General features: G+C 42.3%; 1 protein-coding gene across 2 annotated transcripts in view; it reads left to right on the top strand.

Annotated features, from left to right (window-relative positions):
• The window catches only part of PREP (prolyl endopeptidase), a 136,681-nt gene that overhangs the window by 19,381 nt on the left and 97,474 nt on the right, over positions 1 to 19,826 (top strand). For both annotated transcript variants that reach the window (XM_029223820.1, XM_029223821.1), the window contains 4 exons: positions 6,737 to 6,870; positions 7,998 to 8,128; positions 10,612 to 10,821; positions 14,787 to 14,908. In XM_029223820.1, the coding sequence (XP_029079653.1) occupies positions 6,737 to 6,870; positions 7,998 to 8,128; positions 10,612 to 10,821; positions 14,787 to 14,908 (597 nt within the window). The remainder of the gene's footprint in view (positions 1 to 6,736; positions 6,871 to 7,997; positions 8,129 to 10,611; positions 10,822 to 14,786; positions 14,909 to 19,826) is intronic.

Raw genomic sequence — 19,826 nt, 5'->3', positions numbered from 1 at the left:
AATACTCTTGTTATAGTTTGGATTCCCTCATTGATCCAAGAATTATTCAAGAGAGGATTTGTACGTGTTTAACTTCCTCCCGGTTGGATTTTTAGTTAGGTTTGGATTTGATGTGCAGATCACGTCTGCCCTTGCCAGGCTTCTGGTCAGTAGTGTGTACACCGAAGAACGGAGCCAAAAAGGGTTAGTGTTCCGACTTTGAAGGGGCGCCCTGGTGATGGCGAGATCTGAGAACAAGGCTTGAATCTAAGGTCAAAATGAGACTTTCTGTTTCCTTCCCCCTTGATTGACAGTAACTAGCCCAGTGAGGGAACAAGTTGATTTGCCTTCAGCGGGACAGGCAGAGAAGGTGGAAAGAGTCCTGGCAGGGCTTCTGGAAGGCCCCACCTGGTCTGTTACCCACATGCAGCGGGAAGCTTAGTGGGAGCCTTCCTGACCTGAGAGCAGATGGTCCCAGAGAGAAGAGAGGGACCCACTCTGGGCTTTTAATGTTCAAGGACAAGCCCCGTGGGTTTTGGGCTCTCGCCCGTTGGATTTGACGTGACTCGTCCTTGGGGTTTAGAGGGGTTTGTGGGACCAGGAAGAGAAAGGCCCCTCTCTGGGTTGAGGTAATGGCATTGTAGTTACCACCGTGACCCGAGCAAGCTTTTCTTTGTCATCTGATGGACTGCTAATGTTTGAAAGTTCGGAGCACACTGGAAAATAAGGGACACTCTTCTCTCTTTTGGGTGTAGGTTCCTAAATCTGTCCTGTACATTACCCCATTCCTCCATAGTCTCCGTTTCTAAAGCTGTCTCCTGCAGCTGCCTCTCACTCTCTGTTTGGCATGCCTCTGGTTTTCCATGTGACCGTCCAGCCCTCCTGGCCCTGGGTCCTCCTGCAGCCTCCGGGATGAGCTTTGCCACCTCTTGCCTTCTCATTTATGGGCATATCCCTGCACTTGGAGAGTCATTTCCGAATTCTGCTACGCTCCCAGCAGGGAGAGGGGGTCCAGGTGTGCGTCCTCCTCTGGCCTCCAGGATGCTCTCAGCCCTTCACACATGACTACGATCGGGGTTTTCTGCCAGGCCGTGCTGTGGCACCAACCACTTGCTTTAACCAGCTCATTCATATGTGCGTGTCTTTGTGTGTGTGTGTGTATCTATATATTTAAATAAGGAATATATTTACACACACCTACATATAATTTGCAACAGAAACTCCTCTAAGTTTGTGGGTTGCGGATAGCACCATCCCTGGTTTCACCTGGGTGGTACCCATGATGGAGTGGGTCTCCCACCTGGAAGTCCCTCCTGGGCATTGGACTGCCTGCCTGCCCCACTCCCCAAGGCCTACACCACCCTATCCCAGCAGTAGTTTCCCCTTCACTTGTTCTCCTGTAGCTCTTATCTCATCCATGTGATTCGTCTGTTTAGTCCTGTGTTGCCCGTCGTGATGTTCTGTATACATATCTATTTAATGAGGAGCTGTACGCATCCTTTTTATTCCTATATGTAAAAATTGTGCTTGTAGAAGGACTTGAGATATTTTGTGGATTAAAGCATAGTGCATATGAGGACAACTTGAAAAAAATTCTTTCTGAAGACAGTGAAGGTAAAGGCACCTCCAGATCCCAAACCGAGCCACCCTTTGCCAGGTAGCTTTGTTTTGTTGTTGTTTTTTGTAGGTTATGGTAAGAGCGTTCAACGTGAGATCTGCCCTCTGAACAGCGTTTAAGGCGTTAACGTGTGCGGTATGACATCGTTAACTACAGGCACGGTGTTACACAGCAGAGCTCTCAGATTTCATCGTCTTGCATAACTGGAACTTTGCTTTGAAGATTTCTGATAGTCAAGGCAGAATGAAATGTGAATTGGATTTCTTAGCTTTGAGCAGCCGTTCTTAGAACAATATTTTCAGACTCACCCGTAGCTATGAACTCTAAACTGGTGATCCCCTTTAAAGGCTCAGCTGCTGGTGTCATTTCATGGGCTTTCAGGTTTCAGTGATTTTAATAATATCCTGGAGTGTGACTTTCGATGCTGAGACTCGTGAGGGACAAGGAGAATTTCATTCCCCTCACCCTGCTTCTTTACCGTTCTGCAATTCCTCCAGTTTTTCTTTTCTTTATCCTTATACCTCTTTTCCCTTTCCCCCAAATTTGTTCTAATTTTCAGACCCAGAAGCCAGACTATTAAATCCATAAATGACCAAGAAGGCATTACTGGCATTCTTTGGAACCCCGTATTTCACAAAGCCCCTTTACAGAAAATTTGTACCCACCTTCATGAAAAGGACTTGCCCAAATTATAAATATGTACACTATGACGGAACTTAGACTTTTAAGAACTTGAACACTGTTTGCATCTAGATACTGGACTGGGAAGGGTGCAGTCTTTAAATATTGCTCTAGTTAAAGTAATTGGCTAACATTTGTGGGTGAGAGGTAGCAAGATTGTATATAATGAGCCTAGTTATTTAGTAGCATTCCGACGGCTGGCTTAATGGTTTTCTGAACAGTTTACGTGAGAAAAGCCAGTGTGCCTGCTTTGGGGTGAGATGGGTTCTGTTGCAGCAGTTGTAACTGTACCTGAGAAGCAAAGCAAGATAGAGAAACCGTGGGAGGGTGCAGTTCCACCTTTCCAGGGAAAATGAACTGAGGATCTATGACTCATGCACCCGCCGTGGTCCTCCAAGATCCGGGGTATAAGGCCTAGATGCAGCCTCGTACAAACACAAATCAGACGGATTAGGGAAACGAAGTCTGCAGGGCTCCCTCCTCAGAGGACCCCCAGTGGAAGGGGAAGGGGCCAGCCAAGACCCTCAGTCTGCTGGGGCCTCAGGGTGGGAGCCCTAAGCAGCTAGAATGTTCTGGCGAGGCCCTTCTGGGAAATAGCCATCAAATCTAGATGTGAGCATGAGCTGTGCCCATCTTCTCTGTCCCTACTCCCATTACAGTGGTCGTTCCTGCTCCTTTAGAGACCAGCCATTCCACTTGGCCTTGTCTCTCACTGGACCGCTGCCCCGGCTTCCTAACCGGCTTCGCTATTTCTGCTTTTGCTCCCCTATAGTCTGTTTTCCACCCAGAGCAAGAGTAGTCCTTTGAAAAGGTAAAGCAGACTATGTAACTGTCTGCTCACCCAGTCATAGCTTGTTTGCATTTGGAATGAAGACTCAAACTTCACATCTGCCCACCAGGGCCCACGGGATCTAGCTCCTGCCTGGGTCTCAGTCTCTCTCACTCATCCCCAGCCTCCCAGACCTCCCTACTCTTCTCACCTGCCAAGCTTCTCCGCCCAGGGCCCGGCACCTGCAGTTTCCTTGGCCTGGAATGCTCTTCCCGTCTTTACAGAGCTGCTCCCTCTTGCCTATCAGATCTCAATTCAGAGCCTCAGAAGAGCCTCCCTGGCCATCCTGCTAGAAGTAAGGACACCCCCATCCCAGTGTTGCCCAGGATTGGTGGTGAAAGATGGTTTTCAAATTTCCGTGGGAGCTTTATATTTTTGTGAAATGTAACGGAGATGTCCCAGCAGCGTCACATTGCTGTGGCGCCCCCTCCCGGTCCCTGCGCTCGCCGTGGCTGGCAGTAGCGGTTCAGGAGCTGCGCGCCTCGTGGATGCTACTTCGTGTAGCAGCTTCGCTCCACGGCTACCCTGCGTGCGTCCTTAGGACTGACTGTTCTCTACAACCCTTGGCTTGTGTCTTGTCTCCCCCGGGAGAACGTTCGCTCCACAATGGCAGGGATCTTGAATTGGACTTCTCACCCCTCCACCCACCATGCCGGGATCGGTACTGACGCACACTAGGTTCACATTAAATCCTTGTCGACACTCCAGCACGCTGATGGGGCTGCCCAGCCCAAGCGGGAGGAGATCAGAGGAAGCCCAGGCTGCCTGCCTTCTCCCCAGTGGGTCTGCTTTGTCTCCACATCCAGTATCAGGCAAGGAGTCGGCCGCGGTCACTGTTACAGTGACTGGAAGAACATGATTCCGCTGCAGCAGTATCGGTCCCTCGCTGTGTGGTGCTGGCCGAGTGCCTTCCGTGCCACCTGCCTCCCTTTCCACGTCTGTAAAGGAGGCCTGGCATTTCCTTCGCCCATGAAATCAGGTGATGCTCTTGCACACGCTGAGCGATCTCCAGAACGCTGCCCCCGCGTGGCTTCGCAGCTGTGCATTGACTTTGTAACTAAAAAACAAGAGTTAATCTCCTTGTTGACACTTTTTAATGAGATAGAGTGGGGTCAGCAAACTTTTCCTGTGAAGGGCCACACAGGAAATATTGGAGATGTGAGCCACCTAGGCCACTGCTGGGTTTGCAGCCCGCCCCTCCCCCCACCCCCACCTGCCCAACAGTTAAAAATATAAAAACTATTCTAAGCTGAGTGCCATAGGAAAGCAGGCCAGGGCGAGGTTTGCCAGTCCCTCGCGATAAGCAGTTGGAGTTGTATTTCTGTGGGACTCAGTCAATGTTATTTTCTGTTTGAATGAAATAAGAAATGTGACCCATAACAGTTTCATTTCTCTTGAACTTATCCTCTTGCAAAGCTGTTATTCATCATTGTACTCACACCTCACACTCTTTCTCACTTGTTTTCAAGTGCATTGTAAACTTCGAGTTTTAGAACAGCTTTCTCTCAGCATACAATCGTGGTTCTCCAGGGTGGGGTCAGTGGTTTGTGTAGGAGAGCCCGTTTAGAAACCGTTTGGAGCTGGGGTCGGCCCTTAGATCTGGATGAACTCTGATAATAACGCATTTTTGCCCGCCATTCCAAATATAGCAAGTTGTTAATTTCCTGAAGTTTTCTCCTATCAAAAGGGTTTTACCTTTGTATAGACATCTAATTAAACCTTCGATTGAATTTAGAGCTGATACATTTATTCTTGTTTCATTTCTAATAGCCAGATGTGAATTATTATGAAGCCAAGTTTTTATAGTATTATTATAGTATTGTAAATTTTCTAACTGCTTAGTTATAGATAGGTTAGGCTTGGATACAACTGATCTGTTGTAAAAACTGCTCCTTCCCCTGCTTTTGCTGCCAGGGTCTCCTGATGGCCTGCAGGCCATCTCTTGCTCATCTTATAAACCATTATTGTTGACATACTTACTCAATTCACTTTCCAATTTTGTTTTAAATATTCTTTAGTTTCAGCATTTAGCAAAGTTCTCTGGAGTTGACAAGGGTAGAAGGTCTTAGAAAGATTGTCAAAAACAAAATTGATATGGGACTTCCCTGGCAGTGCCGTTGTTTAGGAATCCGCCTGCCAATGCAGGGGACCCGGGTTCGAGCCCTAGTCTAGGAAGATCCCACATGCCGCGGAGCAACTGGGCCCGTGTGCCACAACTACTGAGCCTGCGCTCTAGAGCCCGTGAGCCACGACCACTGAGCCCGGGTGCCACAACTACTGAAGCCCACGCGCCTAGGGCCCGTGCTCCGCAACAAGAGAAGCCACCGCAATGAGAAGAAGCCTGTGCACCGCAACGAAGAGTAGCCCCTGCTCGCCGCAACTAGAGAAAGCCCGTGCACAGCAACAAAGACCCAACGCGGCCAAAAACAAAAGTTGATAAAGTAGTACCTAGGTATCTCTAACTTGGTTTCTTTAACTCTGATGTTTGGGGCTCACCAGCTGCTGAGGGGCGTGGAGCCTTGCACAGGGTGAGTGTAGTGTCTTGACAGTGCGTGATCTGAGTAGCTGATACTGTGTTTGGTTAGAGCGTGGATTTGGGAGCCAGCTCTGCCACTCGCAGCCGCGTGATGTTCGGCACCTTTTTGACCACTCTAAGACTCAGTCTCCCCATCCAGAAAGCTGGGCTAAAACAGAACCTTCTGTATAGGATTATGAGTCCTAAATGAGTTAATACCTGCTTGGTGCATACTTAGTGCCATGGAAGTATTAGTTGTTGTTATTTATTGAGGGAAAATATGCTTTCACTGATACATTTTTTAAATCCTTTTTTTCCAGGTTTCATTGAGATATGATTGATGTACAACACTGTATAAGTTTAAGGTGTTGAACATAATGATTTGACTTACGTGTGTCATGAAATGATTACCAGGACAAGTTTAGTTGACATCCGTCATCTCCTACCGATATCAAAAGAAAGAAAAAAACTATTTTTTTCCTTGTGATTAGAACTCTTAGGATTTATTCTCTTTTAACAGCTTTCATATATATCATATCGCAGTGTTAATTGTAGTCATCATGCTGTGCATTACGTCTCTAGTACTTATTTATCTCATAACTGGAAGTTTGTGTCTTTTGACCACCTTCATCCAGTTCTACTCCCTTTATTCCCTGCCTCTGATAACCACAGATCGGATTTTTCTGTGAGTTTGGGGCTTTTGTTTTGTTTTGTATTTTAAGAATCCACATACGAGTGAGATCATACAGTATTCGTCTTTCTCCGTTCAACTTAACGTAATGTCCTCAAGGTCCATCCATATTGTCCCAAATGGCAGAATTTCCTACTTTTTTATGACTGAATAATATTTGATTGTCTATATATATTCCACACCTTTTCTTTACTCATTCATCCACCAGTGGACACTTCGGTTGTTTCCATGTCATGACTATTGTAAATAATGCTGCCGTGAGCATGGGGGTGCAGATATCTCTTCGACGTAGTGTTTTTGTTTCCTTAGGATATATTCCCAGGAGTAAAATTGCTGAATCTTGCTGATACATATTAATGGATAACACTCCCCATGGAAAACTTTATATCTGACTTGCTTTGTTCATTTAAATTTTCTCTCCAGGCTTTTGTGGAGGCCCAGAACAAGATTACTGTACCATTTCTTGAGCAGTGTCCTATCAGAGGTTTATACAAAGAGAGAATGACTGAATTGTATGACTATCCCAAGTATAGTTGCCACTTCAAGAAAGGGAAAAGGTATGTGAAGTTGCTTTCATTTAATTTTCTTTTTACTTTTCTGATCTAATACGTTCTTAAATTTTACAGTACAAATTCGGAATAACTTATCAGTTTATAAACGTAATTCATTATAAAATCAATTCACTTCTATGCTGGAATATGAGAATAATATTTTTTGGTCTGTTGACCACTTTCTTAAAAGAAGGACCAAGAAATTTAGCAGAGATGTGTCCTAGGACGAAATCTAGATTGTAGGAAATGATTGTTGTCTCGTGGCTAGTAATTGGTGAGATAGCAGGATTCATAGACAGCAATGGAATTTGTTTGCCTCTGAAATTAATTCTCTTTAGCTTATACTACTTGAAAAGACCTTATTATATGCATTTCTTCCATCCAGGAATGGAAATGGGCCAAGATGCAGCACCCATTAATTCACCTCTCTTGTTCCTTGCCCTCTGACACCCACTTAAAACATAAGTCTCTTGTTTGCTTTTTAACTCTTTGGAACCACGACCACAAATTTACTTTAGAGTTTGTTAGACTTCACATACATAGGGATCAGCAAAGTATGATCTGCATGCCAAGCCCTGCCTACCCCCTGTTTTGTAAATAAAGTTTAAATGGCACACAGCCATGCCCACTGTTGGTGTGTTATTCACGGCTGCTTTTGTACAACAACTGCAGAATTGAGCAGTAGCATCAGAGTCTGTATGGTGCACAAAGCTTAATTAATTTGCAGTCTTGCCCGTTACAGAAAAGGTTTGCCCACCCCCTACCCTAGCACCCTGGCTAGGGATGGGAACCAGCACTTCATCTTAGCAAATCTGCTGTCTTCTCCGTTGAAAAGAAAAAGTTACTGCTTTATTTGAATATCAGTTTTCATTTTAGGAAATAAAGCAGGCTTTATTTAGCTAATGCGTAGAATTACAATATATTATTTGAATTCCTAAAGCAATTCAGGGAACAAACTCTAGCTACAGGGAGATGGTGGGACCTTCCACCCTAGTCCCCATGTCCCTGGCACGGCCTGTTTGCAGTTGTACCTTTGTATGTTGTTTTCCTTTTTCTATTTGTTTGTGTGTATTTGGTTTTTCTCCACAAATAGAAAACTCCATAGCTGAATAAAGACCATCTCTGTCCCCCAGGTATTTCTATTTTTACAATACAGGTTTGCAGAACCAACGAGTATTATATGTACAGGATTCCTTAGAGGGTGAAGCCAGAGTGTTCCTTGACCCCAACATACTCTCCGATGACGGCACGGTGGCGCTCCGAGGTGAGGGCTACACAGCCAGGCCCACGGGAGTCCCGGGGCCCTCGCTCGCAGCTCTGAAAGACCAGACAGAGTGTGGACCGTATTGTAGAACAGACGCACACGCAGTGTCAGGAAAGCTGATTTATGCACGGTAAATTCAGAACACCTGGGTAGTCACATCTCCTTCTGATGGCATGAAGCAGGACCAGAGAATAATTCACACTGGACCTAAATTAGCTTCTAGGGCTTCTGGGATCTTGAAGTATCATCATCACTTCCTGTAGCTTCTCTGAGACCTGTCTATGTTTGGAAAAAAATTAATTCTCTTCTGTAAGAAATTTAAGTTGTACAAAGAATGTTTTAACTATAAATATAAAACAGGAAAGAATATTTATGAAATCTGCTTCCTTGAGGGGAAAAAGTGATGTTTTCAAATTTAGTTAATTGTTAGTGTGTTAGAATTAAAAGTATAAAACACAGTCTTGTAGAAATTAGACAACTTGGTACCTTGTCCCCAGAGGATGCAAGTTTAAAAGCTGAATAAGTATGTTTTGCTGTATGCAAAAATATGTATGCACTTGCCGTATGTCTCCTAAATAACTTCCCCCGAGATAACCTCCTCTACGGGCCATGAGATTACCCCAGGTTTGTGCCATAAGCACCACTTCTAGGGTAAGGAAGTTGTCTACACTCTGGTTCTGTGGTTTAAAAATTGTACACTCTGAGAATCATCTCTGGCTAGTATTCTAGATGTTTTCAGGTAAGTTGGCTCAGCATTTCCTCCGTAGCATCTTCTCTTTTGTAGAAAAAGCACAAGCGTAGGTTCAGCCCTACAGAATTGAGCAGTTGGAACGCTGAAGTCCTGTAACTGATTAGGTTGGAATTAAAGAGGCCTGTTCCAGCAGATCTGTGTGAGAAGACCCTTTTATAAAGGCATTCAGTCATTTGGCACTTCCCTCCTCCTCTCCCCCAATAGGCTGTTTATGTACACGATGATCTTTAATCTCATTAGTACTGAGAGTAATCAGTATTGGAAATAAGATGCCAGCCAGCTTATTGTCAGTATTCTTCCATGAATTTGGTCTTGGAAATGAAGACCAGTTGTGAGTGAATTTAATACACTGATTCTGCGCATTAATATACCCTAAATAGAAGTTCATTTCATTTTAACCAAGGTCTATCTTGCAGCTCATCCAGAGGACTTCATTATAACAGGGTCTCACCTCTCACTCTGATAATTCATTCCAGTAACATTTTTATGTAATGCTTGTCATGTGTGGACCCTGATGGGTGACAAGGTAAATTAGACATGGGACTTGGTCTCAGTCTTTGAGTTTTCTGAAAATGATATTATAGGGAAGTCACAGTATAGGTAGACATTCAGATTCTTTTGATAGTGTATGACTTTTTAAACATATATTTCAAGTCCAAGTGTTTTATTTTCCTGAAAATTTTTAAATTATATATAATTTATGTAGAATAAAAAGTGAATATTTACCCCTCATCACATTCTTGACTCTTTTCTGCATTTATATACGTTTGAGCCTGGATATTTTATAGGAATTATAAGTGAATAATAAGAAGGTTTTATGAAATTTTAACCTTATTTTTCACTAGTAGAAGTTCATGTAAAATAGTAGGAAACCCGTGAAAATAGTTGTGTTTCTTAGGATAATTTTTAACCCCCAGTGAAGTTTAACAGACATGATAAGAGGAAATCTCTGGTGTCAGTATCTGGTACCAAACACTACACATTCCTAATAATCATAAAGCTAATAGAAACATATAAATATTTGTCAAGAAACATTCCACAGTGGTTAGAACATTCTGTCTGTGATGGCCCCAAAGAATGGGGGACAGTGCATTAGTCCATCAGTGGTGTTGCTTTCCTTATTTTTTCACGGTCACTTTTGGAATGTGCACTGCATGAGTCTTCATTGCAAACCCTCAGGCTTCATTTACCTGGGCTTTTAGTTGTCGGATGGTGTGGACATTAATCCTGGAGTGCCAGCAATGCTCAGAAAACGAGGTTGTAAAGAGGGATTTCAAGTAGTTTAGAGTCCATTCCAAAAATTATGTAATGGCTCCGGTTTAGTTCTGTTACATTCAGTCATTACTCTAAAAGCAGTTTCCTTACTCCTTTCCCCCCTCCTTCCAAGTATAAACCCAGATGAGCTCTGCTTTTATATGAACTGCTTATTGAATTATAGAAAATTTTTAAATGGAAGCATCTTAGTGGTCATATAATCTATTACTTCATTTTACAGATGAAGAAACTAAGGCCTGGAAAGGTTAAGAAACTTGTCCAAGGTCATAAGGCAAATTCCTGGGAGACCTGGGTGAGCCCCCAGAATTCCTCACAACCAGTTGCCTGCTCCTCCTGTTGCCACATTCTGCTTCCATGTGTGACAGAGAGCTTTGTCAGACAGCACAGTGGGCAGCGGGCAAGGCTGGGAGTGGTGTCCGCATGTTCACCATTTGACAATTTCTCATGTGTCCCTTAGGCTACGCATTCAGCGAAGATGGTGAATATTTTGCCTATGGTCTGAGCGCCAGTGGCTCAGATTGGGTGACGATCAAGTTCATGAAAGTCGATGGTGCCAAAGAGCTTCCAGATGTGCTCGAAAGAGTCAAGTTCAGCTGTATGGCCTGGACCCACGATGGGAAGGGAATGTTCTACAACGCATACCCTCAACAGGATGGGAAAAGTGATGGTAGGTTGAGACTTCGGATGAAGCACCTTTTTCATGAAATGAAGTGTGACTTCACATGACTTAAAGAAAGAAGCTAAACCCCACATAGAGGTTGCTTGGTCTAGAATCATGTTTCCTCGAAGGACGTTGTATCTGTTAGCATAGTTGTGTAACAGTTCCTGCCAAAACTTTGTGGTTCAGAATAACGACCATTCATTTGCGCCGTGAGTCTGCAGCTTGGCCAGGCAGTTCTTCTGGGCTTAGCCGAATTCTATCATGTATGTGAGATGAGCTGCTGGTCAGTTGACTGATCTTAGCGTGACGTTTTCACATGTCTGGGGCGTCACTTCTGCTCCATGTGGTCTCTCATTCTCTAGCCGGCCAGTCCAGGCTTGTTCACATGGCAGCTCAGCAGGATTCCAAGGGGGAGAGCTGAAAGGCACGACCTCTTTGATGCCTGGGCTTGCTACTGGAACATCACTTCACTGCATTCTTTGGGCCAAAGCAAGTCACAGGACCAACTGCTATTCAAGGGGTTGGGAGAGAGATACAGGGAACTGTGAAAAATTGGGGCCACTTTTGCTGCCATGCGTTCTTCACATATGCATTATTTCTCCCAAGGGGATCATGGAGAAGATGGATTTTTTTTTTTTTTTAACAAAACCAACTTATTTAATGATGTTGAGTGATGATAAAATTTTGCAGGAATCACATCTCTTTCTCTGCTCAGAAGTTACAGGTCACCTGTCGGTCACACTTGTCTTGACACTTTTGTCCTCGTTAGCTACCAGGACACACCTTTGTTCTCCGCTTCAATTGCACAAAGATCCTATTGTGTGCAAGTGGTCCCTCTTTCTTCCTTCACCTCTCACCTTCCCAGGCAGGAAGGGCCCTGTAGCTTGTATTTTGCTGGTACAAGCTGTCGACATCATCTTCTTTACGCTACTCCATATTTCCATGTGGTGTACAGCATTTTCATGTTGTCTTGGTTGATCTTTACAGGTGGGTGCCATCCCTTTGCTGGAGTTTTGGAGCTGGGGTGCAGAGTCTCAGTTACTTGTTGCCGGGCCTAGAGCTGGCAGGAAGCACGGCTAGTCCAGTGCTTTCTCCTGCACATGCCGTCCCCTTATCATGAATTGCTGTATCTTTGTCATCTTTAGATAGGCTTTCTATTCTCTTTTCCCCCCAGTTGAATTGGGAATAAGGCTATAATACTTTTCATCTCTTTCAGCCGCATTTATCAATAGCTTTTGCTGCCTTTGATTAGGTTACTGTAGTACCTTTTTCTTCGTTCACCAATGAGCTACAAGAGGAGCTAAGAGTAGGCTTTTTATTCAGGGATGTTGGCTAAAGAAAGACCTCTGTGCTCTGTACACTGAATTAGCTGCCTGTATGAAGAGTGCTGCTGAGTTAGAAAGTGTTGGCTGTTTCCAAGTTCTAGGAGACCAAAAAAGTATATAACTGGCCATTTCTTGTTAGAGAACAGTGTTATTAAGTTAACTTGTGAAAAACATGGAAATTATTATTTAGCCTTAATTTCCATTGGCAGAAATAGTAATAATTAGTAATTGTGGTTGATTTAAGGGAGCCAGCATCTTCTCCCAGCTGTAATTTTGCTGTCCTTTTGTTCGGAAGACCTCAACAGCCTTTCAGGTTGTGTGGTGGGGGACTTACGAATGAGGCTAAGCAATTCTGGCTATGTGCTTGTTACCAGTGTTCCTGGAAAACCCATGGAAAATCACCAAGTTAAGCTTTTTTTTTTTTTAATGTTATGGTATTATCTTCCTTTTTTTTCTTCATTGTCCTGAAGAAAATCAGCCTCCAAAATCAGCAAATATATGTGATTATTTCCAGGGTGATACCCAACTGATACTTAACTCTCTTTTTTCTTTTTAATAGATTTAATCTTTTAGAGCAGTTTCAGGTTCACAGCAAAACTGAGCATAAGGTACCAAGATTTCCCATATACCCTCTGCCCCTCACACATGCATGGCCTCCCCCATTATCAGCATCCCCATCAGAGGGTACAGTAGATGAGCCTGCACGGACACATCATAATCACCCCAAATCCACAGTTTACATTAGAGTTCACTCGTGGTGGTGTACATTCTGTGGGTTTGGGCAAACATATAATGATATATATCTACCATTGTAGTATCAAAGAGTGTTTTCACTGCCTTAATAATCCTGTGTTCCACCTATACATCCTTCCCTCCCCTGCCAGCCCCTGGCAACCACTGATCTTTTTTACTATCTCTATAGTTTTGCCTTTTCCAGAATGTCATGTTAGTTGGAATCATACGGTATATAGCCTTTCAGATTGGCTTCTTTCACTTAGTGATATGCATTTAAGTTTTTTCCATGTGTTTTTATGGCTTGATAAAAACACTAAAAAACATTATTTCAGCATTAAATAATAATCCATTGTCTAGATGTACTATAGTTTGTTTGTCCATTCACCTCTGAAGGACATCTTGGTTGCTTCCAAGTTTTGGCAATTATGAATAAAGCTGCTGTTAACATCCATGTACAGGTTTTTGTGTGGATGTCAGTTTTCAACTCATTTGGGTAAATACTACCAAGGAGCACAGTTCCTATATCATAACGGTATGTTTAGGTTTGTAAGAACCTGCCAAACTGTCTTCCAGAGTGGCTGTACCATTTGCACTCCCACCAGCAATGAATGAGAGTTCCTGTTGTTCCACATCTTGGCCAGCATTTGGTGTTTTGAGTGTTCTGGGTTTCGGCCATTCTAATAAATGTGTAGTGGTATCTCATTGTTTTAATTTGCAGTTCCTTGATGACATATGCTGAGGGGCATCTTTTCACCTGCTTATTTTCCATTCGTATTTCTTCTTCGGTGAGGTTAAGATCTGTTAAGGTCTCTGGCCTATGTTTTTAATTGGGTTCTTCATTTTCTTATTGTTGAGTTTTAAAAGTTCTTTGTATATTTTGGATAACAGTCCTTTATCAAATATTTGCTTGTCTTTTCATTCTCTTGACAGTGTCTTTTCGTGGAGCCGAAGGGTTTAATTGTAATGAAGTTTGGCTTATCCGTTATTTCTTTCATGGATTATGCTTTCGGTGTTGTATCTAAAAAGTCATCACCAAATCCAAGGTCATCTAGATTTTCTCCTGTGTTATCTTATAATTGCATTTACATTTTTAGGTCTGTGTTCCATTTTGGGTTAATTTTTGTGAAGTGTATAAGGTCTGTGTCTTGATTCATCTTTTACATGGGGTTGCCCGGTTGTTCCAGAACCACTTGTTGAAAAGACTGTCTTTTCTACGTCGTATTGCCTTTGTTCCTTTATCAAAGATCAGTTGACTGTATTTATGTGGGTCTGTTTCTGGGCTCTCTACTCTGTTCCCTTGATCTACTTGTCTATTTTGCTAATACCACACTGTCTTGATTATTTATAATAAATCTTGAAGTCAGGTAGTATCAGTTGTCCACCTTTGTTTTCTTCCTTCAGTATTGTGTTGGCTCTTCCGGGTTTTTTGCCTCTCCACATAAACTTTAGGATCAGTTTGTCCATATCCACAAAATAACTTGCTGGGATTTTGATTGGGATTGCGTTGCATCTGTAGACTAAGTTGAAAAGAACTGTCATCCTGACAATATTGAGTATTTCTGTCCATAATATATTGAGTATATCTTTCCATTTATTTAGTTATTCTTTGATTTCTTTCATCAGTTTTGTAGTTCTCCTTTAGACCTTATACATATTTTATTAGATTTATACCTAAGTATTTCATTTTGGGGGCTGCTAACGTAAATGGTACTGTGTTTTTAATTTCAAATTCCACTTGTTCCTTGTTAGTATATAGGAAAGTGATTAACTTTTGTATATTAACCTTGTATCCTACAGTCCCGCAACCAGATACTTAGCTTTTTAAATATTTCTAGCATTGTACAGTATGGGAGGAATAGATTTTCTTAAAATTGTCAGCTGCATTTCAGTGTACGTTTTTAATTCCTTTAGGCACAGAAACATCCACCAATCTCCACCAAAAGCTCTGCTACCACGTCTTGGGGACTGATCAGTCAGAAGATATCTTGTGTGCTGAGTTTCCTGATGAGCCTAAGTGGATGGGTGGAGCTGAGGTATTGTTCTCCCATGAGATTTTACCCACAAACACCATCTCTCTTGGATTGTGTATATAAATACTCTTCTTATGTGGCGATCTTTACAGATGGTGGAAGTCCTTTGAGTGAATATTCTTTTGTTAAAAATATTAGTACTCAAATGGACTCTTAATAATGAAGGTGAAAAATCTTTTTAACTGTAATCTCAACATAAAAATCTTAATACTAAAAGTAATACATGCTTATGGTAAAATTGTAAAAGTACAAAATAACATAAAGTAAAGCATGAACATTTCAGAACTTGGAATCCTGATTCTCAGAGGTGAGGAGAGTTTCCTTCCCAAACTTTTCTTTGTATACACAGGTGAGAATGTAGGGGGAGAGAGAGTATGTGTGTGTTTCTTTTTTACACAACTGTGCTCTTCATGCCTCTTGTTCTCTTGTTTTTACATTAAAATATGTATCCTTTGGATATTTATGCATCTCATAGGTGGTTCATACATTCCTTAGGGGTCTTGATAATAACCAACCTCTGTTGAAGTGATAAGTCTTTGTAGTTACTGTCCCAGATTTTATTCTGTATCTTGCGAATCGCCTGTGAAATAACTTAGAGGTGCTTAGAGAAAGAATTGGACGCTTGTTAGCTCATTTCTGGGTACTAAGTTATATATATATATATATTTTTTTTTTTTTCTTTTAAGAAAGAAAAGCATTCTGAATGTTTTCATATAGGTGGGCTCTCATCCCATTTTAGTGGGAATGAGGAATCCACTAGAAACTTTGTAGCCCATTGAGCCTCTTACCCCTTCTCGGGGATACAATTAGAACTTTGGTAAGAAAGGGGTACTTTAGATTTGAACTTCTGTGCACGGGTCTGATTCATTGGGGGATAGAATATGAATCCACGGTTTTTCAGTTCACGTGCGTTAATACACCTTATTCCAAATTGTCCTTTTATTTATTTTGATTCTCTGGAACCATAGTTGGCAGCCTACTGCCCTCAGCCGAAATCTGGCCAGCTGCCTGCTTTTGTAGATTGGGTTTTGCTGGAGCACAGTCACGCCCATTTGTTTACTTGTCTGTGGCCGCTTTCAAGTTGCCAGAGCAGACTTGACTAGTTGCCACAGAAGGAGGCCCTGAAAGCTGAAAATATTTACTTTCTGGCCCTTAATAGAAGAGGTTTGCCAGACTTTAATGCAGTATGTTAAAAGTGAATTTATAAGACTTGCATATTATTGCCTGTTTGAAACTGTGCCCTTTTTTCATACTTCTTCCCCACCCTACAAGCATTTCTTGTGTAGTTACTGTTGCCAATTTTCTCACATTTGTTTTTAATGGCTTTTCTGACTTTATCTGTAGATTGTTTCTACTAAGTTTTCTTCTTGGTCCAACTTCTCATACCTGAGGCTTCTGCATTCTGTAGATAGTAGGTATTTATTTATGAAATAATACACATTTTTACCTTCATCTGAGTGAAGCAATTAGGGAGGTAAATATGCTACCAAAAACATTTTGTAATGTTAGGTCATGTGTTTCTTTTCACCTTTCTGGGGGGAGAGATGTTGATGGGGAAACATTACAGCAGACCTGTTTTAATCAAGGTAAAATTATATGGTTGCTAAAATGAAATACAACTGAAAATAAGTGCTAGAATAACTGATGTATTTTAGCATATTAGCCCAGAAGGAAGCAAGCTTCACAGTAGAATACACACATAACTAGTTGCTCACATCTCTTCATTAGCATTTGGTTGAAACAGCTAGTTTCTCTTTTTACTTCTTAAAATCATGGTAAAATATAGCTAACATAAAACTTATCCCTTTAATCGTCAACATAAAGTTTATGAGTTTAATCATTTATAGAGTTCAGTGGCATTAAGCACGTTCACATTATTGTACGAGCATCACCCCCATCTGTCTCCAGAACTTTTTTCATCTTGAGAAACTGAAGCTCTAAACCCATTAAGTGATAACTCTGCATCTCCTCTTCCACCCAGTTCCTGGTAACCACATTCTACTTTCTGTCTCTATGTATTTGACTGTTCTAGGTACCTCATGTAAATGTCATTATATAGTATTTGTCCTTTTGTGACTATTTCACTTAGCATAACATCTTCAAGGTTTATTTCCACGTTGTACCATGTGTCAGAATTCCCTTCCTTTTAAAAATTGAATAATATTCCATTGTGTGCATATACATTTTGTTTATCCAGTCATCCGTCAATGGACACTTGGGGTGTTTCCACAGCATTATTGTGAATAATGCTGCTATGAGCCGCCAGTTTTTTAAAATACAGTGGAAACATACGTTATATGCATTTAAAATATATGTATATTCTGGGCTTCCCTGGTGGCGCAGTGGTTGAGAGTCCGCCTGCTGATGCAGGGGACACGGGTTCGTGCCCCGGTCCGGGAAGATCCCACGTGCTGCGGAGCGGCTGGGCCCGTGAGCCATGGCCGCTGAGCCTGCGCATCCGGAGCCTGTGCTCCGCAACGGGAGAGGCCCCAACAGTGAGAGGCCCGCGTACCGCAAAAAAAAAAAAAAAAAAAAAAAAAAATATATATATATATATATATATATATATATATGTATACTCAATTCTGCTACTAGGCAACTGAAAAGAAAAGCAAATTTAAATAGCTTGGATGATCCTTTTACCATTCACTCAGTAGATATTCACTCTATGTGACTTGTCTAATATCTTTACCATAACCATGGGAGGGCGGTGATCATTCCATTGCATGGACAAAGTAAAGTACCTGTGAGGGTGATTAACTTGCAGGTCCATGGCTGGAACTGCCTGCTGGGTATGTTAGACCCACAGCCTGTATCTTCTTAACCTCCAGCACTCTGCCTCCCTTGTCAAAAGGTAAGAAGTTGTACAAAAACAGCAGGAATGACCGTTTAAAGAATGGCAGTAAATGAAGAGATGCATCTGTATTGCACAGAAGCAATAAATGAAGTTGTTAAAAAAAAAAAAAAAGCTAATGGGATGTGTACAGTGAGTCCTAAGGAACTTTATACTAGATCAGGGCCCTGATGAGCAAATTATGCAGAAGAAGTCTAAGCAAACCAGTAGGCTTAGTAGACACAAACTGGGTATAGATTTCATTAAGCTGTATTCCAGCTGCTTAGGGGGTCTTGTTAGACGTCACCCTTCCAGTGCCCAGGGTTAGTTGGGCAGGTTCTGTTGAGAGGACCTTCTTGCTATGTGGAAGAGCAACTTTGTCACTTAAACACGGGTGCTATAGTTCTGAGCCTTCAGAAGCCTCAGGTATGCCCTGAAATTGATTCAGTTCCAAGTCAGAAAAACCTAGGTCATGCAAAAAGTCGTGATGTACGAGTTTCTTGTACCTGTCAAGGAAGTGTGATAAAGCCCATGGGGGTCCAAGAAGCTGGTGGGCTGTCAGCTGGCTGGACCAGAAGCGCCCAGGCCTGGTGTACGAATGAGCGCTCAGGGCATTCACTGGAAGTGAAGCAGACGGTTTCCTAACAGGCTTTATTTAGTGACCCACACCTTAGAGAAAAGCAGTAGTCCTGATCATAACCGCACAGCAAATGCACGTGCTGCGGTTGTTGCTTTTATTTTTCAAGTGGTTGCTTTTAGGATCGTCATTTTGAATCTGGTATTTCGTGAATACACTCACTCAACAGTGTCTCTGAATGGAGGGCCAGCACCATCATGATGGGGATGTACTGGAGCACGAATCAGGAGATTTTAATTCTAGTCCTGTCTGTGTGACCTTGGGCAAGTCACATCATCTCTCCAAGTCTGTTTACCTAAGTTTCCTTCAGCGCCTTTTTCAGTCTGTGGATGGAGGATTTATCACAGCATTTCATAGACCCTGGAGGGTTGGGCTTTGTAGGTGTGGCTGAGTGAGTGGATGTCTCTGAATTTCTTTGGTGCGCTGCCCTCCTCCTCCCTTTTGGCTGCTGCAGTCCAGGTTCACCGAGGACTTCGCTTTATATCCTAGATGCTGTCTCCTCGTGACTCATCTCCTTCCTTCACAGATACCTCCTCTGCCTTCCTACATGGACAGGTCCTTCTTGCCTTGAGCCGCCCGTCAAGTTACTATCACGAAGCAGCTTTAGTTTCCCCACTGTGGCCTAGGACAGCATCCACCCGGCAGAACCCATAGCTTTCTGGACACTTTAGAGTATTTGAACTGTTACTAAAGGTCCATTGCAGCTCAAAACAAAATATCAACTCTCCAATTTACTTGCTTCTTCCCTCTCCCCAGCTCAGGTTTCGTGAGCACGTGGGGGACTAGCAGGTGGGGTAGGTAATGTTTGTTCCCTAGACTTGGACATGAGTAGTCATAGTGGCTTTGTTCATGATAGCCCCAAACTGGACACACCCCAAGTATCCATTAACAAGTGCATGAGTGAATAAACTGTGGTGCATCCCTATGATGGAATACTAGTCAGCAATAAAAAGGAATGAACTATTTTTTTTTAAGTTTATTTTATTGAAGTATAGTTGATTTACAATGTTGTGTTAGTTTCTGGTGTACAGCAAAAATGATTCAGTTATATGTACATATATAATAGTTTGCATATGCTAATCCCAAACTCCCAATCCATTCCTCCCCTACCCTCCCTTCCCCTTGGCAGCCACAAGTCTGTTCTCTAGGTCTATAATCTGTTTCTGTTTTGTAGAAAATTTCATTTGTGTCATGTTTTAGATTCCACATATAAGTGATATCATATGGTATTTGTCTTTCTCTTTTTGACTTCACTTAGTAGGATAATCACTGGGTCCATCCATGTAGCTGCAAATGGCATTATTTCATTCTTTGTTATGGTTGAATAATATTACATTGTATATATACACCACATCTTTATCCATTCATCTGTCAGACACTTAGGTTGCTTCCATGTCTTGGCTATTGTAAATAGTGCTGCTGTGAACATTGGGGTGTGTGTATCTTTTCAA

The sequence above is a fragment of the Monodon monoceros genome, unplaced genomic scaffold, assembly GCF_005190385.1.
Source record: "Monodon monoceros isolate NGI ecotype Baffin Bay Population unplaced genomic scaffold, NGI_Narwhal_1 Super_Scaffold_15, whole genome shotgun sequence".
NCBI classification, from domain to species: domain Eukaryota; kingdom Metazoa; phylum Chordata; class Mammalia; order Artiodactyla; family Monodontidae; genus Monodon; species Monodon monoceros.
This window is presented reverse-complemented; position numbering and strand designations above follow the sequence as displayed.